This window comes from Podarcis liolepis (genome assembly GCF_965112155.1).
Source record: "Podarcis liolepis genome assembly, chromosome: 15".
Classification (NCBI taxonomy): domain Eukaryota; kingdom Metazoa; phylum Chordata; class Lepidosauria; order Squamata; family Lacertidae; genus Podarcis; species Podarcis liolepis.
Window position 1 is genome coordinate 4998539 of NC_139566.1, and position 26462 is coordinate 5025000.

The 26462-nt window shown below is 47.3% G+C and overlaps 1 protein-coding gene across 3 annotated transcripts in view; it reads right to left on the reverse strand.

Annotated features, from left to right (window-relative positions):
• The window catches only part of ADAMTSL4 (ADAMTS like 4), a 77733-nt gene that overhangs the window by 40038 nt on the left and 11233 nt on the right, over positions 1-26462 (reverse strand). For 2 of the 3 annotated variants that reach the window (XM_083476932.1, XM_083476933.1), the window contains one exon: positions 10606-10786. In XM_083476932.1, coding sequence (XP_083333058.1) covers positions 10606-10637 — 32 coding nt within the window. In that variant the 5' untranslated portion in view covers positions 10638-10786. Of the gene's footprint in view, positions 1-10605; positions 10787-14240; positions 14307-26462 lie in introns of those variants that run through there. The other variant, XM_083476934.1, reaches the window with a different exon arrangement.

Below are 26462 nucleotides of genomic sequence, written 5' to 3' on the forward strand. Positions count from 1 at the left end.
CGGAAGTGGCCCCACAGGTCTGGCTTGGCGGCAAATCGTATTGTCCCTAACCACTGAGCACCGCTGCCTCCCCAGCGCTGGAGTACAAGGCTCTCTGAGGGTGCTGCGTTGGCTATTGCAAGACCATATGGACTTCTGGGGTAGGTGGAGAAAGGAATGCGCCTTAAAACTAGCTCAGCATCTTCTGTCCCTATGATTTAATCGTACATAAGAAAACTCCCTTTTGAAAGCTGGCTGTGAGGACAATCTCACGCAGGGACCACTGACTTCAGCGCTTCCCCCCCGCTGCGTCAAGGCAGAGTCCAAGCAGCAAGAGCTTTGCTGGCCTCCGAGTCTCTCGCTCGCATCCCCTTCCCAGGGGATCCTCATTAACCGTACAATGGTTATGTCACCAGGCACCGAGATCGAATCAGTCTCTGGCTGCCACGGCGCCAGCACATCAGAGCCAGAGGGTGGTGGGGGACATCTGGCGGGCGAAACTATGGGCGCTTCCTTGCTCAGAGAGCACCGGGGCCCTTTGACGGAAGCCCAGCCAGATGGGCGGGGTATAAATAATAAATTTTATTATTATTATTATTATTATTATTATTATTATTATTATTATTATTTCCATCACCTTCCCCCTACTAGGCCAGCTCCCTCCCTCCATTCTGCATTTGTACGGAATTGATCTCTTAGTGTGGAACTTTGGAATTCCCCGCCTACTGATGAAAAGATTTATATCTAGATTTATATCTAGATGCTAGGATAGAGATGATAAGGGAAACAGGAAGACACAATGAGAGGTAAAGGAGGTGCTGTAGGATTGGTGGAAGTCAGTGTGTTTTTCTTTTTAGCGTTTATATTATTAACTTGTAAGATATGGATTTGGGGTTTTTTGTACGTTGGTTTTTGTGTTTTGTGTATTGTTATTTTTCGATATTTTTCGTGTTGTCGTGTGGAAAATACTAATAAAAATTTAAAATATATTAAAAAAGAAAGAAAGAAAATATTTGTCGAACTCGATGCTGGGGATAACCAGCACACTAAAACAAGCCAACATACATGACATTAATTTGGGCAGCTTCCATGGCTCAAGCTATTGTAGATCGGTCGATCTTAAGAAAACCCTCCTGGCAGACTGAAAAGGTTAATGTGTGCTAGGGATGAAGGACACCTGCAAATTTATTTCAGTCTTTCATTTCAAGTTCAGTTCTCCACACCAGTTTGTGATTTTGTTTTTAACTCCTCACAAAAACTCGTCAGCATTGTACGGGGCTGGGCTAGAATGACTCCTTCGGTCCCTTCCGACTCTACAAATTGACGACTTTAGTGTGAGTTTCTCATAACGCACACATTTCTGATGCAATTTTGCCCAACGGACACCTTTTTTTTGCAAAGCCATTTCCCCTTATACATGATGCATTTTCGTTTCGCATTTCCACTAAAACCCACATCAGAACATGATTTCGCTGAACGGACACGCTTTTGCAAAGCGACGACGCCCAATTCAACACATTCTTCCTGCATTCTTTCCACATTTCACCTTAGTTATATGCATTTTTCGATACTACCCTGCAAAATTCAGAGAAATGCAAATTTCCAGGGAGGGCTGTGCTTCGGGTCCCATACCCGTTTCGCAGAAATTGCAGATTAGGCAGGTTTGCTTTTAAATGCAGATTTAAATCAAAATCTCTTCCCCAAAGAAATTTTCACAAGAGCTACCCCAGTTTCACCCTCAGGGCACTTGCCCTCCCATCACAAACTTTCTGGCTCCAATCCTTTCCTTTTTTATATATAAAAAAGATATTTATTAAAGTTTCCAATTTTTAACAAACAAAAAGAAAAATCAAACATAAAAATATTAAAAACATATAAATTTCATAGCTTATTTTCTCATGTCTTATTTCCCCGACCTCCTCATACCTCCCCTTCTTGTATACCCAGTTTAAGTTGTTTATACAGCAAATCCTTATCTCCAAATCTTAAATTATTATCGCTTTAAGTTCTTGCTTACAGAGAAAAAATCATTTTATCATAATTACAGCTTGAAACCACTTAATTTCAATCCAACATCATTCAACATTCCTTAATTTTGCAATATTTTTGTAAGTAGTCCTTAAATTTTTCCCAGTCTTCTTCTGCCGACTCTTCTCCCTGATCCTGGATTCTGCCAGTCATTTCTGCCAGTCCCATACAGTCAATCAGCTTCATCTGCCATTCTTCCAAAGTGGGTAGATCTTGTGTCTTCCAATACTTTGCGATAAGTATTCTTGCTGCTGTTGTTGCATACATAAAAAAAGTTCTACTGGCTCCAATCCTTTCCTATCCAGAGGTCAACAGCCTGCCCTGTCCTTTTGCTGAAGTGAGTCACTTACTAAGGGGGGGCGGGCGGTTCTCACCTTCCCCCTCTCTCCTGAAAAATCGCCCATCTTGCACAAAAGGAAGCAAGGGGAACGAGCGTGCAACAGTTTTATTACCCTGTGTGACCGCCAAGAGATTCTCGCGGCAGGCCAAGGGTGAGTCAGAGGCTGGCTCAGTTGGGTAGCCAGCAATGTCACCAACCAGATTGGGGCAAAACAACCCCCACAAGTAAAAGCGCCCCCCCCCCCCGCGCGCCCGGAGATCAACCTACGCAAGCAGGAATCAGGTGCCACAAAAGCAAGCGAAGTTGACTCACGCAGGGAGGCGGCTGTGGAATCTCCTTCCCCGGGGGCGCTTTTTAATTATTTTTTTTTGCAAGGGAGAAAAAGGTTGGACAGGAATTTGGTGGGGATGTTTGCAGAGGTTGTCCTGGCTCAGGACGGAGCCCGTGACGATGAGACAGCCCTCGGAGTTTCTTCCAACAGAGCAATAAAAGAACGCTCTCTTCTCTAATGTGCGCACACATGGTTCTGTACTCAGTGCACAGCGCATTAATCCGTCAACATGCACCTTGCAGAGAGCGGCTGACACTAAAAATATTTTCCTGTTCAGCAGCTTTCAATACTGTTCGGACTTTCGCTTGTTGTTGCTTTTTCATTTTTGTTTAAATTTTTTTATTTATGCTTCTCAGGTTTATACATTTCACTGATTTTACAATCATTTTGACATTTCAAAACTTGACTTCCTTCCCCCTCTTTCTGCGGTTCCTCAAATTTATTTGTAGTATCTTCTGCATCTCCTAATTAACTTAATTTGCTCATTTATTCATCTTCTTTATGAAACTGCAGGTTATTACAATAATCCTGCCAATGTTTTTATCTATTTACAATTTATCTGTAAATATTCAGTAAACCGTTTCCATTCTGCTACAAAAAGTTTTCTATCTTGTTTTCTTATTCTTCCAGGCTTTAACGTGCTACTCAAAAGAAGTAGTTCTCAAGAGAGAGACGGTGGTGGTGTGGTGGTTATGTCCAAAGTCCATTTTGGGGGCCTAATCCGGCCCCTGTGGAAGTTTATTACCTGGGCTAAAATCCTAAAAAAAACCTCAGCACCTTCAATCCTAAAAGAAGCTCAACAACTTTGGTCGGCCCTCACGGCCCTTCACTTCATCAAATCTGGCCCTCTTTGAAAAAAGTTTGGACACCACTGAGTGTTGGATCCAAGAGTCACGGATTCAAATCCTCCCACTCAGCTCACTGGGAGCTCACTCACGGGGGGGGGGGGAATGACCCTTGGGGGCTGCCAGCCACTGCTTCTCTCAGCCTGACCTACCCACAGGGTTGCTGTGGGGATTAAATGTCGAGGTGGAGAACGGCGTCTGTGGCAACCTCTTTATTTGTGAAGTGGAAACTTAATTTAGAGAATCCATGGTCATAACAGCATCTTAAAAAGCAGAGACATCACCTTGCCAACAAAGGTCCGTATAGTTAAAGCACTGGTTTTCCCAGTCGTGATGTATGGAAGTGAGAGCTGGACCATAAAGAAGGCTGATTGCCGAAGAATGGATGCTTTTGAATTGTGGTGCTGGAGGAGACTCTGGAGAGTCCCATGGACTGCAAGAAGATCAAACCTCTCCATTCTGAAGGAAATCAGCCCTGAGTGCTCACTGGAAGGGACAGATCCTGAAGCTGAGGCTCCAAGACTTTGGCCACCTCATGAGAAGAGAAGACTCCCTGGAAAAGACCCTGATGTTGGGAAAGATGGAGGGCACAAGGAGAAGGGGACGACAGAGGACGAGATGGTGGGACAGTGTTCTCAAAGCTACCAGCATGAGATTGACCAAACTGCGGGAGGCAGTGGAAGACAAGAGGGCCTGGCGTGCTCTGGTCCAGGGGGTCAGGAAGAGGGGCAACAACATGGTCACAAGGTGTGATGAATGGTAGCTTTAGCTGGGGTTCAGAAAGGACAATTGCCTAGAACATACGTTCTACCTCTCCTGTCAGGGGCAGAATTTGAGGGAATCACAGAGCACCACTGTTATGCCCAGCTCCTGCTCTAGGACTATCCAATTTGGGCACCTGGCTGGCCGCAGGGAGAAGAGGTTGCCATAATAGAAGTGCCCCGCGTTGGCCAGATCCAGCCGCTGATTGGCCCTTCTTGTATTCTGATTTTTTAATGGATATATGGAGCCTCCCTGTTTCAGGGCAGTATACCTTGAATCAAGGCGATCAAGGCCAAATCGGAGAATCTAAATCTCGGAGGAAAGTTCTTTAGCCCATTTCTACTACATGAGATTCCAGGAACATAAGAATAGGTGGAGGTACTGGATCAGGGCAAAAGGAGCCCTGTTCTCACAGCAGCCAAATGCCCCCAAGAACCTATGGATCGAGGTAGACTGTCTCTGGGCCTGGAGGTTCCATCAGAAGAGCCCTGGAGCTAGGCCACCTAGTCCAGCAATCCTGTCCTCCTAGGGCAAGGGTTAGCAACCTAAGGCCCATGGGCCAAAAGCGGCCTGCGGAGGTTGTTTGACTGGCCCACGAGCCGCCCCCAAACCGAGCTACCAGCAAGACGACTCGCTTCCGTGGCACCAGAAATCGCATCTGCGCAGGTGTGAAAATTGCGCCTGCACACACACAGACGCCGAAAATCATGGGCAAGGGCATGATCCAGTTCATGGAGGGATCTCCGTGGGACTGATCCGGCCCAGGCAAGATAAACCTTGCTGACCCCCATCCTAGGGGTCAACTAAGGAAACTCGCAAGCATGATCTGAGTGCAACAGCAATTCTCGTTTCCCTGGCGATCCCCAGCAACTCTTCTCATCCAGTGGTGTTTACTGCCTCCGACACGGGAGGTGGGACGCAGCCATCATCGCTCACGCACAACCTGTGGTTTTGGGTAGAGGAAAGGCCCTTTCCCCAGAAACGTCAACCTGGGTGGCACAATTTTCAAAGCCGCTTTCACAATGGGCTTCGTTGACCACGCGGCAAAACTGTCACCAAACATCGTAAACGTCGCCCTGAGCTAGCAAACATCCCAGGGAGCAGAGAACGAGCACTTGTGAAAATATAACGGGTACGCAGACATTCTTTTGTGCATCCCAGGCCTCTGTCGCATGGGGTGGGAAAATGCTTTCATTCCCCATCAGGCCTTCTTGGAACTGAGATTGCGATCTGTCTCAAAATTCAGCGTTCTGTCTCTCTGCTCCTAAAATAATTCCTTCTTTATGACAGGTCAACTCTCCCTTTGATTATTACGATTGCAGAGGTCCCACGCAGCTCGGAAGAGAGATAAGTTATTTCCACAAACAAGAAGTCTCTTGAGAAGGGGGAGAGTTCAGCCTCTCTGCGTTTGATCGCTCCAAGGCGAAAGGCTCGCGAGGGCAGGAAACTATGCTCTCCAGACAGGGTGGGACATGGCCGGCAGCCACGAGGGCCAACCGTTTAAAAGGGTGGCAGGAAACGTTCTCTCAGGAGGAACCCGGCAGTCCTGGTCAAGGCCGCCCAACAAGAGCTGATAGGCCACAGGCAAGCTGTTCTGGAAGCCGTCGAGATGCCCGCCAATCAAAACCCGAATTCAGGGTTCGATTCCCCTTCCTACAAGACAAGTTTGTTGTTGGCCATTTTGAACCACCCAACCCATTTCAAGAGTTCAACAGGATTTTCGCTCCCAGAAACTTTTCACTGGAGGTCCTGCAAATACACAAAGGATATATACCCTCAGCATATTTACTGGGGGGGCAGGGGGCGGGGAAGGAACTAGTTCGCTGAAATAGTTCAGACATCCCATTTGAGGTTAGTAGCATGTTCCCAATCAACCATGTTCTTCATTGGACTGGTCATGTCGTGCGGGTGCCTGATGATCGTCTTCCAAAGCAGCTACTCTATTCCGAACTTAAAAAGGGGACGCGTAATGCTGGTGGTCAACAAAAGAGGTTTAAAGACTGTCTCAAGACATATCTAAAAATATATATATAGTATAAACACCAACAATTGGGAAACACTGGCCTGCAGGTCATTTGACTTGATCAGGAAGACATGTGTCCTGGTTTTCAATCTGAAAAGGTTCCATAGAAAGCCCTTTGCTGTGTTCCTATTTAAATCAGCCCTCTATTCCGAACAACGAGGACTGGAACCTTAGCTTCATTTTAAGGGGAAGGCCCCCTAGCTCAGCGGGAGAGTATTTGCTTTGCATGCATAAGGTCCCGGGTTCGAAACCCACCAGCCTCCCCAAGTAGGGCTGGGAATGTCCCCTGGAAAGAGCAGCTGCCAGTCTGAGTTGACAATACTTAGCTAGGCAGACCTCCTGAGGTCTGACTTAAGTCAGTATAATGTTTTTGGCCAAATTAAACAGCAGTTGGCTGCCGTTTTACAACACCCACCTAACAGTAAGGCCGGCCCCAGATTCCCCTATAGAAAAATAAGCAGGGAAATGGGCCAAATTCTCTGCCACTCGCCAATTATGAAAGCCCTCCGATTTCAGAGGAAGGTTGCAGAAGATACTACCCCACCCACCAACCCCCCCTCTTTATTTCCTTTTTTTTTAAAAAAAAGAAAAGCTGTTGCTACGCCATCTGGACTGCATATGCTTTGGGGTAGGAAACGCTAACCAATTCCTGGCTCCCCCCACATCACGCAGACCGACCCCACCAAGAGAGAGGCATCTGGTGGACTGGAACCCCAGCTGGGGGGGGGGTCTTCCGGTTGCGCCCCGTGAGCTTTCAGTGGGAATTCTCTGCCTGAAATGCGTGAAAAGGAATACCGTAAATCTTGTTGGTAAAAAAGACACACACCCTTTTCCTTTGCGTGACCCCAAGAGGTCACGCTAGGGTGTGTGGGACCGGTGCCTCCCCCCCAACTTCCAGTTCCTGACATCATCCTAGACCAAATGCGGCCCTCAAAATCCCAAATGCGGCCCTCAAGCAGTCTCTGTCTGGCCCTCGGATCTCTCCTTTTGATATGTGCTCCCTCACCTGCGTCGACCTGCAGAGCCAGTACCACATAATATCTGTTCTGCATTTGCGAGAAATTGACCTAAACTTTGGAACTCCCTGCCACTTGATGGCCTTTCCTATACTCATTTTTTCCGACACCTGCTTAAAACGCGGTCATTTAGGCAAGGCTGCCCCCAGACGCGTAGAATTTGAGAGGTTTAAATCTGTTTTCACGAAATTAAAAGACGCCTGCTTCTTGGGAGAAAAGCAATGACAAACCTAGACAGCATCTTAAAAAGCAGAGACATCACCTTGCCGACAAAGGTCCATATAGTTAAAGCTATGGTTTTCCCAGTAGTGATGTATGGAAGTGAGAGCTGGATCATAAAGAAGGCTGATCGCCGAAGAATTGATGCTTTTGAATTCTGGTGCTGGAGGAGACTCTGGAGAGTCCCATTAGACTGCAAGAAGATCAAACCTCTCCATTCTGAAGGAAATCAGCCCTGAGTGCTCACTGGAAGGACAGATCCTGAAGCTGAGGCTCCAATACCTTGGCCACCTCATGAGAAGAGAAGACTCCCTGGAAAAGACCCTGATGTTGGGAAAGATGGAGGGCAGAAGGAGAAGGGGACGACAGAGGATGAGATGGTGGGACAGTGTTCTCAAAGCTACCAGCATGAGTTTGACCAAACTGCGGGAGGCAGTGGAAGACAGGAGTGCCTGGCGTGCTCTGGTCCAGGGGGTCACGAAGAGGCGGACACAACTAAACGACTAAACAACAACAACAATGAACATTGCTGCCTCCATTTTGTTTTCAGGGGGGAAATTGAATTTGTTCGTTGCCTTGCAAAGAGGGCCATAGGGGGGCATGGGGGGGGGAGTTGTCGAAGCAGATCAGTGCAACACCTGGACCGCGTCTGCTATCTGTGCCCTGCAGGGAAGGTTGTTACCTGAAACACTCCAGACAGAGAGGAAATCAATAAATACCAGGGCGCACCTGGCTGGCTTCTGCTTCTGGGGGCGAGAGATGGATTCCTTTCTGACCCTGCCAAAATCTATGCCCAGAAGCCTTTTAAACAAACACACAGAGAGAGACCTCAAACTCCCTCAGTACAAAAATGCCACAAACCAGGAATATGTGGGGAGGCAGGGCAAGTTTCTAGTTCTCATGAAACAAAAACAAAAAGCAGAAACAAAAGCCCAGAGAGGTAAGGGTCACTTTTTTCAAAATCCAAGCTCCCCAAATAGAACATGCTAAAAGAATAGCTTTACTGGCCATTGATTGACATCCTATGCCCTTTTAATTTTTTAAAAATTTTTATTCTGTTAATGGATTTTGTGGTTTTATATTTTGACTTTATTCTGTCAACTGCTGCGGGTACAGGGCGATATATAAATTCAATAAATAAACAATACAAGTCGTACCAATCAAAGGAAAAGGAATTGCAGAAAAAACCTCTGGATATTGGTGAAATGGTCAAATTAATATGCAAAGTGTTGCAGGGGTTCCGCAGGGAGACTGGGTCCAGCCCTCTGGCTGAACCCGCCGTGAAACAGGCTCCGTTTATTGTACGTTTGGAAAACCCTTTGGAAAGCAGGGCAATTTAAATAAACTCATATGTGGAAATAAGAGCATTCTTATTTAAATAAATGAATGTGTGGGATTAAACGCACTCTTGCAAATTGTTTAAATAAGTGCATATGCGGGGACTTTGTTATTTCAGATTCCCCTTCTCCTGTTAAATCTCCGGCACAGACCCCAGTTGCTTAGCCCTAATTCTCAGTGCTAAGTCTGTATAACTGCCGCAGTCACCCACCCCCTGGCTGAAGCCTTAGCCTCCATTTCCAACTTTCCTCTGTTCATTTTTATTTATCGTGACATTTATAGCCATCCTTTTCCTCCAAGGAGCTAGAGGAGCAGATCCTCTCCTTTTTCAGAACAACAACCCGGTGAGGTAGGATCAAGGTTGAGAGACCGTGGTTCCAGGAAGGCCTCACGAAAGCTACCTGATAATGGACAACTGTGAGGGTCTGCAATCCCCTTTTAAAGGATTTTAAAAAAGGTAAAGGGGCCCCTGACCATTAGGTCCAGTCGTGACCGACTCTGGGGTTGCGGTGCTCATCTTGCTTTATTGGCTGAGGGAGCCGGCATACAGCTTCTGGGTCATGTGGTCAGCAGGACTAAGCCGCTTCTGGCAAACCGGAGCAGCGCACGGAAACGCCGTTTACCTTCCCGCCAGAGGGGTACCTATTTATCTACTTGCACTTTGATGTGCTTTCGAACTGCTAGGTTGGCAGGAGCAGGGACCGAGCAACGGGAGCTCACCCCGTCGCAGGGATTCGAACCGCTGACCTTCTGATTGGCAAGTCCTAGGCTTTGTGGTTTAACCCACAGTGCCACCCGCGTCCCTTAAAAGGATTTTAGGTGCTCTCAAATGTTTTTACGTGGTTGGTAAATTGCTTTTATATAGTTTTAAGGATTTTTAAAAAAGTTTTAAACACATTCTTGCTTGCTTTTAAACTGTATTGTTTTAACATGCTTGTGTTTGATGACCTTATCTCTTTTGGGGAAGGCAGGATAGAACATATTTATTTACCTATTTCATAAAATTTGTTTTATGATGGTTAAAAAAACACCTCAAAGCGGTTTACAAAAAAAAAAGAACAGAACCAGAAAAACAACAACAACCAATTCAGAACAACAACTTAAAACCTTCCAAAATAATGAGAACAGACAAGGAGCTAGCTAAAAACCCAGCATTTGTTTATTTAGAAAAAAGGCTAAAATAAAATTTTAAAATGTAGCTGAGTGTGAGACTCGAACCCTGGGCTCGCAGGCTCTAAGTCAAACACTCTAATGACTACAATGTGTTAGCCTTTTTGCTCAGTTCTCTCCCTAGCCTCCTTTCCTGCACTGTAAGCGCCATGGGGCAGAGATCTCACGTGTCACAGAAGACTATGGGCATATGGTACCCTGGAAGCCGCCTTCTAGAGAATCAGACCATGGCATCCCTTTTTCTCCGCCGGCAGCGGTTCTTTGGGGTTTCAGGCCAAGAGTCCTTCCCAGCCTTACCGGGATCTGCCAGCGATCAAACCCGGAATCTTTTGCATGCAAAGAAGGCGCTCTACCACTGGCTTTAAAATAACGCCAAGATTCCAGTCCTCGTGGTTCCAATTGCAGGGCTGGCTTAGGAAGCTCTGTACGGCCCGCACTGGCTGGCAGCAGCTCTCAAGGGTTCAGAGGAGGAGTCTTTCCCTACCTACGGCTCATCCGAACACCCTGCCACCCCAGAACCCCCCCCCCAAAATGGGGGCTGCCCCCTTACTTACCTGCCAATCTGGCCATGGCTTGCTGCCCCCATCGCCTTCTGATTCGTGCCGTCGGTTTACAGAAGACCAGACCCCTTTCGCAACCTCACCATCTGCGTAGCAGCCTGTTCTCTCTGCCGCAAAGCCCCTCTTCTCCTGGGCATGGGGGGCGACCCCCCAGTTTCAAGACCTTTCCAGCTCCCTAAAGGAACAAATTTTAGTTTTTTTAAAAAAGGAAAATGTCAGCGTTCAAAAGTCAACAACGGAAGCTTGGAACCTCTTTTGTGTGTCTCTGCCACTTTTAAATGTTGACTTATAGAAGTGGGTCTGTAAAAGGAGGCTGGAGGGGGAATTTTGGGGGTGGGTGGGCTCGCCTCGCTCGTAAAAGCCCCCTGAACGATGCCTGAACTCGTAACCCCTCGTTGACCTTTCTGAAAGGAAGAGGGGGGAAAGCTGACCCAGACTCTTGTTTTGGGTGACTCATAAATCAGTCACTCAGTGCATTTTTTGTTGGGGGGGGGGGTGAAGAACCAGAAGAGGAAATTGGCTCATAAAAATGTGCAACAGATTCCGATCACCCGGGCTCCATCGTGCCAACCGCGTTTCGCCTCTGTGTGCCTCAAAGGCTGAATTTTTTTTGCAAAACGAAAGAAAGAGGAACCGAGCGCTCAAATCTTTCCGGGGACAACCCTTCCCCAGGCAATGAAAAAATACAGAACTGATGTTCTGAGCTGAATTATCCCATGCACAAGACTTGCAAAAGAGAAAGAGCAGAATACAGAAGCAGTCAGTTGTTATAGGAATTCTAAGGTCATAGATAGATAGATAGATAGATAGATAGATAGAATAAACGTTCATAAATTTGCGTGTTCAGACCCAGAAACCTCCCCCTTAAATAAATTCACACATGACTCAAATTTTGTTTTTGGCAGAATTTAGGCCACAACTTTACTGATTACAGAAAGTGACTGGTTGCATAGGCTCTGGTTCAACTAGCTCCCTGCCATGCAAGTAGCACTGACCCAGGGTTCCGGCATAGGTCAGCCAAGGGTGAACACCTGGATGAGCGGAAAGCCGGGAACAGGCTATCTCAGCCACCCAAATGTCCCCCTGGACTCAGGCACGGGCACAATCCCCTCTCAGGGGTTGACCAAACCACCGAGTCCCTGGATTCCTTTAACGGAATACCCTTCACATAGGGATGGCGAGAGCGTTCCCCCATCCCTATCACCTGAACCAGAGCCTATCCGCAATCTTACAAGTTGTGATGATTTGCTATGCTGCAGGCGAAACCTAAATGGCAACAGCCAATCAGCCAAGTGGGGGAAATTCCTGCCGTGCCCCTGTCCCAACGAGAGACGACACACGATGGCATAGCAAGGTCAAGCGCAAAGCTCTAAAATTAGGGAGAGGTGGGCGGGTGTTCCGATGCATGCGCCGAAAGAGGAAGCTCTGGGTCACATGCGTGGGCATAAATAGGTCCCTCGAACCGTTTGGACTGCGTCCTATTGGCCAGATTGCACCCAGGTACGAGGGACCTACCAATTGGGTGTTGTGGCTGACCAATTGTACCCACCCACAACACAGGGAGTCGGTTTTCCAGGTCTTATCGCAATTGTTGTTTGTTGTTGTTTAGTCGTTTAGTTGTGTCCAACTCTTCGTGACCCCATGGACCAGAGCACGCCCCATGGACTCATCACAATACGTGTCCCCTTTAAGGGAGGACCCGATTTACAAGGCAAACACATACGTAAGTATATAAACCACGTGTCTGAAATAGTACAGGAGAGCAACCCTGAAGCCATTTTGACTCTTCCAGCAACCTCAAATATTCTCCCCATTGTCTCTTTGCTCCCAACTCCTGTCTTTAGGGCATATTTGTGTATAAATAGGGTGAGCTGTGACCTGGATTTAGCATCTCAAAGGGAATGGCCAGGCTGCCCAGGTAAAGCAATCAGTGACCATTATCAGGTACCCTGACAGACAGGTTTTCTGCTGTAGACCGCCCCCCTGTGATGTATTTCTGCTGAGGACCACCTCTTTCTGTGATGTATGTATGATGTTTTGGGGGGTGGCCTTGAGCTACAGGGGAGGCAATTTCAAAAGTCTATACTGTGTATAAGAGCTTGCGCACCAATGTTCTAGGTTCCTCTCTTCCCTCCTGCGTGGGGTGAGCGGGAGACCCTGTTGCAACAGTTGAATAAAGATCAGGCTTACTAACTGCTTTGCTTCTCAATATTCTCTGGTTGGCCTCTGTTATTTTCTCCTACCGATAGAGAATCATAGAATCATAGAATCATAGAATCATAGAATCATAGAATCATAGAATCATAGAATCATAGAGTTGGAAGAGACCACAAGGACCATCGAGTCCAACCCCCTGCCAAGCAGGAAACACCATCAGAGCACTCCTGACATATGGTTGTCAAGCCTCTGCTTAAAGACCTCCAAAGTAGGAGACTCCACCACACTCCTTGGCAGCAAATTCCACTGTCGAACAGCTCTTACTGTCAGGAAGTTCTTCCTAATGTAAAGAGAACCTACATAAGAACTCTGTACGGGCTCTTGGATACCCAATAAGGGATATAGGCGCAGTTTTTTCTTATAACACAGAGAACCATAGAATGGTATACAGTGGTACTTTAGTTCTCAAACTTAATCCGTTCCGGAAGTCCGTTCCAAAACCAAAGCATTCCAAAACCAAGGCGTGCTTTCCCATAGAAAGTATGCAAAATGGATTCATCCGTTCCAGATTTTTAAAAACAGCAATTTAATATGAATTTTACTATCTAACAAGACCGTTGATCCATAAAATGAAAGCCATAAACAATGTACTGCAGTCACACAATCAATCAGTAGCTGGACTGGGTTCTACACAGTCACACAAAAAAGAGCCACAAAAACGCAAAATAAATAGAAAAAAACAGACAGACCTCAGCGTAACACTCAAATTGGAAGTGTGTCACTCAAATTGGAATTTTGGCACTCAAATCGGAAGTGTAACACTCAAAACGGAGCACATTCAACTTCCGAAAAAAGTTCGCAAACCGGAACACTTACTTCCGGGTTTGCAGTGTTTGGGTTCCAAGTTGTTTGAGTACCAAGGCGTTTGAGAACCAAGGTTCCACTGTCATTGGAAGTCCCACCCCCTGCAATGCAAAAATCAGTGCCAAAGAACTCTTGACAGATGACCAACTGAGCTCTGTTTCAAAACCTTCAAGGAAGCAGAGTCTTCCCAGCTTTATTTTTATGTTTTTAAACAGTTCAGGCAAGTTTCTGCTTGCCTGAGACAACCATCTCTGCTCTCCACCCCAAGGCGCCATTGTCGGGGTTCTCCTGGCACCCCGAGCCAATTTGGGAGAATGGGGGCAGTGCAGGGGGAGGCGAGAGGGGGGAAAGCCCCACTGCGCCGATGTCCTCACCATAGACATCCTTCAGCAGGACCCATTGGTTGAATCTGGCCCTAGGTTTCTAGTCCTCAGCAACAACCTTCCGACATTAACTTGGCGCCAACCATCCAGTCGCCTCTTCATTTCATTATATCAACTCGTTTATTTAAAAATATCATTATTTATCGCAAGCTGACACTGAAAAAACGCCTCCCAAGGGCTCCGCTCTCACCTTTTCATCCTCCTCTGAGCATCACCATCACCCACCTGAAACAAAATGTCTCGACGTCGCATGGACCAGTCCCGCTACTGCAGTTATCACAGGGAAAAGAGGAGAGACCGGGTGCAAGGTTGTAATGGATCCTCAAAGAGCGACAGCCCTGCGAGGTCTGGACCCCACTCCCTTTGTTTGGTCAAACTTTGCTTAATCCAGGCCCGGGTATATTTATCCCGCTGGGGACCGTCCAAATCTTTGTTGCGTTGGCACCATATGGAGTGGACCGTCCAAATATACCCGCTCACATTCCCCACTTATCTTTCTAAATCAGTTACATTGGCTACATTAAAAAAAAAAGGAATCCTTGGCTGGGAGTTGTGTAAGGAAAGGTCACCGCTTTGTGGAATCAAAACATGTCTGAAAAGGTCACTGCACCCAAGAGAACGCTCGGCCCAAATGCCAAACTCGCTCTCTCTCCTCCTTTTAAAACCCACAGGTTGCTAATGTAAGTATCACCGTGGAAAGGCAAATTTGCAAGGAGGACCAGCAACTTAACAAAGCCATGCTGTTTTATCAAAACACGCCTGGAAGGTCGTTGCACCTGAGAAGGCACCCACCAAACACTTCCTTTCCTTTCCTTTCCTTTCCTTTCCTTTCCTTTCCTTTTTCCTTTCCTTTCCTTCCTCTCTCTCTCTCTCTCTCTCTCTCTCTCTCTCTCCTGTTTAAAACCCATGTTGCTAACACAGCTATCACTACAGGTGTGGAACTTAATTTTTGCACATTTCTTCAGTCTTAAAAATACATTTTGAGGTGTGAGAGATTCAAATTTGCTACTATGTGACTGTGCAACATTTAGCTTGGTAAGACTACGTTTGATGAATAATAGAATCAAAGAATTGTAGGGTTGGAAAAGGCCTTGATAATCCTCTAGTCTAATCAACTGAGTTATCCAGATACATAAACTGCTTTTGGAAACCAAATAATTTTAATTTTACCCTCTGAAAAGGTCAGGTAGTGCTTAAGCTTCTTCTTCTTCTTCATCATCATCATCATCATCATCATATCTGCAAGTACTTGGCAATCATTTTTAATGGTTTCTATGCAACTTTACTCACTGCAGATGGTGACAGCAGTCACAAAATTAAAAGACGCCTGTTTCTTGGGAGAAAAGCGATGACAACCTGAGACAGCATCTTAAAAAGCAGAGACATCACCTTGCCAACAAAGGTCTGTATAGTAAAAGCCATGGTTATCCCAGTAGTGATGTATGGAAGTGAATAAAGAAGGCTGATCGCTGAAGAATGGATGCTTTTGAATTATAGTGCTGGAGGAGACTCTTGAGAGTCCCATGGACTGCAAGAAGATCAAACCTCTCCATTCTGAAGGAAATCAGCCCTGAGTGCTCACTGGAAGCACAGATCGTGAAGCTGAGACTCCAATACTTTGGCCACCTCATGAGAAGAGAAGACTCCCTGGAAAAGACACTGATGTTGGGAAAGATGGAGGGCACAAGGAGAAGGGGATGACAGAGGACGAGATGGTGGGACAGTGTTTTCGAAGCTACAAACATGAGTCTGACCAAACTGCGGGAGGCAGTGGAAGACAGGAGTGCCTGGTGTGCTCTGGTCCAGGGGGTCACAAAGAGTCGGACACGACTAAACAACTAAACAACAAGATGCAACCTTAAACACATTTTACAGTGGTGCCCCGCAAGACGAATGCCTCGCAAGACGAAAAACCCGCTAGACGAAAGGGTTTTCCGTTTTTCGATGTGCTTCGCAAGACGAATTTCCCTATGGGCTTGCTTCGCAAGACAAAAACGTCTTGCGAGTCTTGCGATATTTTTCGCTCCCCCCCTTTTTCTAAGCCGCTAAGCCGCCAATAGCCGCTAAACCGCTAATAGCGCTAATCCACTAATAGGGTTGCTTCACAAGACGAAAAAACCGCTAGACGAAGAGACTCGCGGAACGGATTATTTTTGTCTTGCGAGGCACCACTGTACTTACAAAGCAAAACGAATTATATCAATTTAACCTACAATTTCTTTTGAATTCTCCACCATCTGCAATCTAAAATCAGATTGAGTTGGTATTGGCCCAAGGCAATGAATACTCCACCTTTTCTGGAATCCGAAAACTGAAAAACACAACACGCCCAAATGCCACACTGTTTTAATCAACTTCATTGCACTTGTGCCTTAATTCCAGCATCGGCCCAGGGACATGCTTTCTGCATTTCAGGGACACAATCCCCACCCCACCCCGAAAAAGCACCCCTGGCACACGAACATTTCAGCAAGTGATGTGGTTTTTAAGGCGAAATGCAATTGGTCTGGGGTGGAGGGCTTTGTTGTTGTTTACATCCATGGAAAGTAGCTTTTAAAATCCCTCTTGGAAAAAATATGTCGCCTGGGTACCTTGAGGACATGGCAGCATCCCCACCCCACCCCGTGCTAATCCATTCAGCAGGGGCCGAGTGGGCGCAGGCCACAGGTTGGCAGGATCTTGGCAAGGAGCCTAGGAAAGTGAAGGTTGATGGGTAAATCAGATGGGATTGTTTGCAAACAAACGGCCCTCTCCAAGCAAGGCTGCCCTCAGCGGCGAGGCGAACGAAGAACAGAAGCAGAAATCTTTTCACCCAGGAAGTCAAGAAGGGGGGGGGGGAGGCTATATTTTGACTTTCCAATGACCTTCTAAGGATGACAATTAGCCGGTCCTAAGGCTTTTAATTATTGCCGCATTTCAGCCAGTTTGCAAGCAGAGCCTAGGAGGAGCAGGAGCAGGCAATGGAATTCGATTCAGCTCATGTTTCAAACCAAATCCACTAAATTTGCACTTCCCAAAATGTTGAGAACCAGAATGAGGTGGGGGTTTTTTTTGGGGGGGGAATGGATATATTAGGGGGAAGTGCACATACAGTGGTACCTCGGGTTAAGTACTTAATTGGTTCCGGAGGTCCGTACTTAACCTTTAACTGTACTTAACCTGAAGCACCACTTTAGCTAATGGGGCCTCCTGCTGCTGCTGTGCCGCCGGAGCACGATTTCTGTTCTCATCCTGAAGCAAAGTTCTTAACCTGAAGCACTATTTCTGGGTTGGCGGAGTCTGTAACCTGAAGCGTCTGTAACCTGAAGCGTATGTAACCCGAGGTACCACTGTATAGATTAATATAAGAGTAAAAATAAAACACAAAACACATTATATCGGGGGAACGGCTTGCAAAAATGTGTTCGTGGGGAGAAATTTGCACTGCGAGTCCTACATCTGAGGGGGCTGGACGAAATGACTTTTGGAATCGCTTCCAACCCTAAAGTTTCGTGATTCTATGGAAATGCAGAAGAATTTTCAAGAGGCTTTGGGGAAGACTAGCTTAGAATAGAGGAGGAAACAGGGATTAATAGGAGATTTTAGGGCTGTCCTAAAAAATAGCTCCCAAAAGCATGCACGCTCTCTCTCTCTCTCTATATATATATAAGCTGAACAATATGGCAAGCCTAAACAATGAGGACTAGGAGTTTGACACTGATTCTGCGCATGCTGCCTCAGTTTACAAAAAGGTGTTTTAAAAAGGGAGAGTTGATATCCAGAGGAAGGGAGGAAGAGAGGAGATATATTTCTCTCTGTTTCCCAGCACTCAAGGACAAGATTTGGCATACAGCGGTTAGGACAGGCAGACATCCCAGCGGAATTAAAATGCCCAGCCAAAGGAACAGATGAAGGCAGATGTTTTCACATCCAAAACTGTGAGACGAATCACAGATCAGGTTTGGACACGGTCAGCTATCCAAAAACCCTCTTTGAAAAAGGAGCAATTAAAAGCTGCCCTCGAAGCTGCCAAGATCGCTGGTGTTAGGGAATATTTTGTATTTTTTTGTAAGTGTGGGGAAATCCTTGAAGGAACATTGTTTCCGAAGGACAACTGGGCCTCACTCACTCCCTGTGCTAGAATATTTTGGAAGGCAAGTGCAGGATCTGGCCTCAGGAGATGACAAGACCTTGACTGAAATGGAAAGGTCTGGTCAAATCAGGTAATTTGATTTTCCCACCCCACAAAAATCAAATCAAATATAATATCTGATATAATTACCAAGCCAAGTTCAAGGTGCTCTTATTAGTATATAGAGCCATTAACAATTTGGGACCAGTTTTTCTGCAAGGTGCCCAGCTGACTGGCAGAACTGGTGCTGCGACAGGTACCATTATTATACTTGTTCTGCATTTGGAAGAACTTGATATTTTCGTGTAACTTTGGAACTCCCTGCCTATTGACACTTTCGCTTGTGAATAGGTAAAGGTAAAGGGACCCCTGACCATTAGGTCCAGTCGTGGCCAGCTCTGGGGTTGCGGCGCTCATCTCGCTTTATTGGCCAAGGGAGCCGGCATACAGCCTCCGGGTCATGTGGCCAGCATGACTAAACTGCTTCTGGCGAACCAGAGCAGCGCACGGAAACGCCGTTTACCTTCCTTCTGCAGCGGTACCTATTTATCTACTTGCACTGGTGTGCTTTCGAACTGCTAGGTTGGCAGGAGCAGGGACCGAGCAACGGGAGCTCACCCCGTCGCAGGGATTCGAACCGCCGACCTTCTGATCGGCAAGCCCTAGGCTCTGTGGTTTAACCCACAGCGCCACCCGCGTCAATCACAACGTTTTCTGTGGTTTATTGCTGCAGATCATGACGTGAGTAAAAAGGTCGGCCTAACTTAATATCGCAGGAGATTCCCCATTTTGAACTTCCTTGACCCCGGTACCAGTCTTATCTCAAAGGTGCCCTGAAGAATCCTGAGCTGCTAATACCTTGTATAAAGATCAGCGCTCGTAATCTAGTTACCAGTAAAATCTAATCAACACCTCCTGTTAGGAATGGCTGCTCCACAGGCAAAATGAGAAAGCAAACGAGGACAACCAGTTTTTGCTGACTGCTATTATATTCCTTCAACTTTTCACGGAGCAAAATAAACAAAATGAGAAACAAGCAGGAAGACTCTGGGAAGAGACAACAGAATTATGGGAATTAGAGGAATTGCTCATCTCAAGCCCCCTTCCCCCCATCTCCATTAGAACGCATTGGCTAAAATTAGTACAAAAATCCTAATGGTTAGTTAGCTCACTCCATGCTGCGACAAGGAACTTAGTCAGCGCTCTCAACGAATCCCACATCCTAAAACTCTTGTGCATGAAAACTTGTGAGTCCTGGACACACATACTTCTTAACACGCTGTATTTTTTCCGGTGCCTGCTAAAAAACGTTTTTTGTTTAGGCAAGCCTACTCAAGCTATTTGGAAAGTTGAAGCAAGTTTTTAAGTAAACTGTTATTTTAACTGTTTTTAAAGTCTTTTTTTTTAAACAAGTATAATGTTACTTTAACTGTTTTTAAAGTCTTGAATTATTGTTTCCCCTCCCCCTGGTAATTTTATTGTTGTATCTTTTTCACAAACCCCTTGAGGTTGTTGTTTTCTTACAACCCGGCAGAGCATTTAAAATAAATAAATAAATAGAACAAATATTTAGCCAACTGCTAAAATAATATAAAAAAGGGATGACTATTTATAACGACAAAATAATGCGCTGTATCCAGAGTGGCAATGAGCAATGTGTCCCAACATTGCAAGGATTTCTCTGTACAACAGGCTTTTTCTTTTCCTTAAATCTGCTTTTGGGGTGTTCCCCATACCCTCTGGAGCAAGTTGGAGAGGGTGCATAGCTGTCAACTTTTCCCTTTTCTTGCGAGGAATCCTATTCGGAATAAGGGGATTTCCCTTAAAAAAAAAAAGGGAAACGTTGACATGAGAGGGTGAACACCCAGAGGAGCAGAGTGTGTGAAAGTCCCACAGGGCAAGCAGAAATCATGGCATTTTGTTTTCCTGCCCAAAGGGAACTTTCTTTCACATTCGTCGCCCCGCCCACTTCTGCCTCTGGCCCCGCCCACCATTGCCACCTGGCCCTTGGGAGATTGCCCAATATGGCTGGGAAAAGGTTCCCCATCAAGGAGGACTGCTCCCATAAAAGAGGACACCCACACACCCTAATTTGGATCATGGTGGAAGGTTACATCCTGGCACGGGAGATTTTGAAGCAAAAAGACCTTGTTATGTACTGAGTTGAATAGGATCCAAAATGCAGCAGTCTGATTGGTCCCAGAACAATAGGATCCAAAATGCAGCAGTCTGATTGGTCCACAGGAACCACCCAATCCAGCTCCAGGTGGAAGGGAATCCGCAACCTGATTGGCCTACAGGTGAATCCCGGAATTAGCCAATCCCGTGGGGCCCATTGTGTAAATAATGTATATAAAGCAGACATTCTGGGGGAACTTCCATTCTTCCTCACCACTATGAGCCGAATAAAGAGCATGAAATCCACTCTCGACTCCAAGTATATTTCAGATCTCTTTGGGGGGGGGGAGTAGCAACCAAGCATAATGGTGCTCTTGAGGACGTGCAGAGTGCCTGCTGTTCTTCACTGGAGGAATAAACGTGGGACAAGGGAGGGCAACTGTATCAGGCTAGAATCCCCAGAGACTTGTGTCAGCCTCTGAAGGCTGTTGTGTGTGCATACACACACACACACACACACACACACACACACAAACAGTGAGGGGGGAAAGTATTTGATCCCCTGCTAAAATTGCCCATTTGCCCTCTGACGAAGAAATGGCCAGTCCTTAATTTTAATGGTAGGTTTATTGTAGCTGTGAGAGACAGAATAACAACAGGAAAACCCCCAGAAACCCAGAAGACAAAAGTCACAGCTACAATAAAACCTACCATTAAAATTATGGACTGGTCGTTTCTTCGTCAGAGGGCAAACGGGCAAATTTAGCAGGGGATCAAATACTTGCCCCCTCCCTCACTGTATATATTTAAACTAAGCTAAACGCTTTGCAGAAAGGGGAAAGAAAACAAAAAGGCTGAACCAGCGTAAATTCTATCTCCTCTTGGCCTGGTCAGTTACAGTAACATTCCCCTCGTATTACTTCACCAGAAGGAGCAGAAATCGTTTAGCTGTTTGGCCGGGGTGTTTGGAAAAGAACGGAGCGCTCTCGTTCCTTGGGAAATAAAAGAGCAGCGAGCCGAGGGGAACTTGAAAGCCAAGGTTAAACACACCACGCCATTCCCTCTCCGACGGAGCGGGCCAACTCAACACCCCACCCCGCCCTTCTGCGATTTGGCAAGCAGCTTGCGAGTGCAGAGGTCGCGCTTCAGAGCGATCAAGAGACTAGTCCCTGGGGACAGAAGGACTGTTCCTTCGAAAAGCACACCACAAAGACGCCTAAAGTTCCGCCCTCTCTTATATAGACAGACACACTAGTTGCCACCTGCGTGCCCTTTATGTTGCCAATTTTGACCTGTATAGAATCATAGAATCATAGCAGCCACGAAATTAAAAGACGCCTGCTTCTTGGGAGAAAAGCGATGACAAACCTAGACAGCATCTTAAAAAGTAGAGACATCACCTTGCCAACAAAGGCCCGTATAGTTAAAGCTATGGTTTTCCCAGTAGGGATGTATGCAAGTGAGAGCTGGACCATAAAGAAGGCTGATTGCCAAAGAATGGATGCTTTTGAATTCTGGTGCTGGAGGAGACTCTTGAGAGTCCCATGGACTGCAAGAAGATCAAACCTCTCCATTCTGAAGGAAATCAGCCCTGAGTGCTCACTGGAAGGACAGATCCTGAAGCTGAGGCTCCAATACTTTGGCCACTTCATGAGAAGAGAAGACTCCCTGGAAAAGACCCTGATGCTGGGAAAGATGGAGGGTGCAAGGAGAAGGGGACGACAGAGGACGAGATGGTGGGACAGTGTTCTCGAAGCTACCAGCGTGAGTTTGACCAAACTGCGGGAAGCGGTGGAAGGCAGGAGTGCCTGGCGTGCTCTGGTCCAGGGGGTCACAAAGAGGTGGACACAACTAAATGACTAAACAACAAGAATCACAGAATTTATTTTTATTTTTTTAGTTTAGAAGGGGCACCACTGAGGTCATCCAATCGAACCCACGAGAGATTCTGGTAGTGACAGGGATCAAGCATCTCTTTAAGGGTTTCTCTGGCTTGTGCATCAGGGCTCCCCATTTTGCCAGGCCAAGCCCACCTGCCAATCACCTGGAAGCACCTATGATGCCAGGTATGGACAGGTAAAAAGGCAGTCTGAAAGCAGCCTCCTAAGCAACAACAACCGGCTGATAATCAGCAAGTCTAGACACTCCTGAAGTCCTGACAATCAGCTGATTGGGGCTGACAAAACCTCAGCTTCTAAAGTTCTCCTTGATCAGCATATCAATCCGACTTCAAAGGACAGCGCAGGGCTTTGACGTCCGGACCACCAGCTGGTTGTTGGGACTTCAAAGCTCCACATCACCTGCCAAGCATTGTGATGTCAAATTTGGCCCATAGTGGGGTAGGGCAGTGCTCCTCTGCTGCTCTATTTAAGCATCCCCAGCAAAGGAGAGCCCGCCACGTCCTGAGGCAGGCAGTTCCACAGATGAACAGCATTCCCCATGAAGATCAAGCTTCTAGTCTACATGGTTGCAAAAGCAGGCTCAAAAGGGCGTGAAAACAGAAGGAATCAGCTGGGATACTGAGCCGTTCAGCTGTAACTAGAAAAAAACACGATGCAAATATTTGCCATTTAGATTAATATATGCAAGCTGCAAAATCTGGATTTTCCTTGTGCAGTATTTGGGGGAAACCCGGGAGCAGGAGGTTTGAGTTTTGAGCACAAAGACCATCTGCATACCGTGCCCCCGAAACAGACATAACTCAGATGCAATGGCCTGAATAATCTATGCAAATTAAACTCATTTGGGCATAATTTATTCCGCTCACCACGGGGGAGGGGCAAGGTGCTGCAAAGACCACCAAGGACCCTGACGCCTTGCAACTCAAAGCCCTGATCACCCTTAGCTGAGCTTAAGAACCTAAAAAGAGCTTGCAGAAACAGGTCAAAAGCGGTCCAGCATCGTGTTCTGACCGTGGCCAACCAGGTGGGAAATCTGATACCAGGATTCGAACACAGAGCAACTCCCCCCTCCTGCAGTTTCCAGCAATCAATCAAAGCGATAAAACGGCACCTCCTGGATGTAGCACGGATTTCCCAGCACTGAGCAATGGCCCTCCTCTAAAAATAAAGCAAGGCTCCAGTCCTCATGTTTCTGAAGAAAGATACCTTCTGCATGCAAACCAGGTTCTCTACCGCTGAAAGGTCCTGCCCTCTCCCGATGCCACGTTTCTCAAACTTGTTTTCAACTGGGGGGTCATTTCCTAAGCACCCCCCACTCCCCTCTCAAGCCACCTTGGCTCACAGGAGCCGAAAACGGTTGCATGGGGATAGAAGCGTAGTGCTGGAGAGTTGGAAGAGACCACAAGCGCCTTTTAGCTCATTTCCCTGCAGTGCAGGAATCTGTTGCTCTGCGTGGCACTCGAACCCGTGACCCATGAGATTAAGGGTCTCCTATTCCGCTGGAGGGACGCGGTGGCGCTGTGGGTTAAACCACAGATCCTAGGACTTGCCAATCAGAAGGTTGGCGGTTTGAATCCCCGCGACGGGCTGAGCTCCCGTTGCTCGGTCCCTGCTCCTGCCAACCTAGCAGTTCAAAAGCACGTCAAAGTGCAAGTAGATAAATAGGTACCGCTCCAGCGGGAAGGTAAACGGTGTTTCCGTGTGCTGCTCTGGTTTGCCAGAAGCGGCTTAGTCATGCTGGCCACATGACCCGGAAGCTGTACGCCGGCTCCCTTGGCCAATAAAGCGAGATGAGCGCCGCAACCCAAGAGTCGGTCATGACTGGACCTAATGGTCAGGGGTCCCTTTACCTTTACCTTTATTCTGCTGGCAAGGCTGCTCTGGGTGAATGGGGGCAGCCGGCAGCCTGGAGGTTGAACGCTTGGTCAATTGCATTTGCACCCCACCTCCAAGGTGGCATGTGTGGTTCTCCCCTTCCTCACTTAGCCCCCACAACAACCCTGTGAGGCAGATTGGGCTGAGAGGCAGCGACTAGCCGCCCCACTCCAAGGTCACACCCAGTGCACTTTGTGGCCGAGTGAGGATTCGAACTCAGGTCTGCCTAGTCCGACCCTCTGACAGACGCGTCCTGCTGGCGATGGGGAGAGGGCCTGCGAATCTGGTGCAGCCTGGGTGGCTCGGTCTCCAGCTTGGTGTATTATGGGATGTTGAAGACCCCCTCTTCCTCCAGGTGCAGGAAACACCCCCCCCCCAAGGCACCTGCTCCAGAGCTCAAAATCTCTGCCAGAACGAGCGGCTGATGCGTTGGGAGGAATTACGCCACAAGAAGTCTTAAAAAGCAAACTTTTGGAACAGAGAGCCTTCGGAGAGGCTCCGATCCGTGCTCCTCGCTCAGCCGGAACATTCCAGCTCATCCTGTCGTCCTCGGGGAGCCAAGCTTTGCCGACCTACGCAGGGAATGAGGAGGAGTTTTTGGGTGGGAGAGGCAGTCCAGGCCGGCTGACAGACCTCTCCTCCATTGGTCACGCTTTGGTGTGACGGCTACCGAGGGACCCCAGAAGACCGGCGTCGACGTTCAGAGGAGGAGGAGGAAGGAGCCAGGAGGACACGGCCTTTCTCTGAAGGGACTTGCCAGCTAGGCCAGAGGTCTTGGCAAGCGACGTCTCCTCCCCACGCGGATCGCGTCCCTTGGCAAATGCCTTGCTCATACTTTCGCCACTGCGATCCTGCCAGGGCGCGGCACATCCCTGGAATTTGAGGTCCCTTTTGGGAGGGGAAAAAAGCCTTGCCTCAAAATGGAAATGGGGGAGTTTGGGAAAAGGTTCAGGAAAGGGCAAGCCGATCCACCAAGCGCTTGGGGCTTCTTAATGTGGAGGAAAGGCGAGCAAGAGGCAGCAGGATGGAAGTTTTGAAAATTACGCATGGCCTGAGGAAAATGGAAAAAGACAGAAGTTTTCTTCTCTTTTAAAACTAGAATTCGTGGGCATCAAATGCAGCTGATCGTGGAAGATTCAAATAATAATACACTGGTACCTCGGGTTACATACGCTTCAGGGTATAGACTCCGCTAACCCAGAAATAGTGCTTTAGGTTAAGAACTTTGCTTCAGGATGAGAACAGAAATCGCGTGGCGGTGGCAGCGGCAGCAGGAGGCCCCATTAGCTAAAGTGGTGCTTCAGGTTAAGAACAGTTTCAGGTTAAGAATGGACCTCCAGAACGAATTAAGTACTTAACCTGAGGTACCACTGTAATAATAATAATAATAATAATAATAATAATAATAATAATAATAATTAATAATAATTTGATTTATACCCTGCCCTCCCCGGCCAGAGCCGGGCTCAGGGCGGCTAACACCAATAAAATTCACAGTAAAAACACAATAGGGGGAAAAGAGAAGAGGGGGGGAAACCCTATTTAAAATACAGGTTAAAATGGCATTTAAAATGCAGCCTCATTTTAAAGTAGCTGATAAATCAAGACCACAAGGGGAGGGAAACATAAGGGTCAGACCGAGTCCAAACCAAAGACCAGGTGGAACAGCTCCGTCTTGCAGGCCCTGCGGAAAGATGTCAAGTCCCGCAGGGCCCTGGTCTCTTGGGACAGAGCGTTCCACCACGTCGGGGCCAGCGCTGAAAAGGCCCTGGCCCTAGTTGAGACCAATCTAACCTCCTTGAGGCTCGGGACCTCCAAGGTGTTGTTATTTGTGGACCTTAAAGTCCTCCGCGGGCCATACCAGGAGAGGAGGTCCCGTAGGTACATGGGTCCTAGGCTGCATTAGGTAAAAGAAAGTCCTTTACACAGCGCATAGCTGAACTGTGGAACTCACTTCCGCAGGAGCCATTGACTGCTACCAACTTGAATGCTGGAATGAGGTCTGTGGAAATGTCCATTTCCTACCTGGAAGTACATCAGGCAAGAGGTGGAGCCCTGTGGGTTAAGGGGTGGGGCTCCTGTTTTCAGATCTGACGCAGCATTTCACCGGGGGGGGGGGGACGGGACCCGAGTCATGTTTTCTGTCCAGCTTACCACTGTGTGCTCACTGAAGGAGGGGGGGGGGGAATAGCAGACATAAGGCTCCATTCCTTTAACAGCTGCTGAGCAGGCAGAAACCCAACGGGTGAAGTTTGTCCAAGCACACACATTTATTTAAGGCACGGCGCTTTCGCGCAAAAGGTGTGCTGTTGGATCAATGTCTTTTCTTAATAGTAATAAAAAACTTGATGAAAGATTAAGGTGCCGGGGTAAAAATCTGGTTTTGGGAAGGACGTCTAGCAGAGAGTCACAATCGGTTTGCTGTGCTTCGTTTTTTTAGCT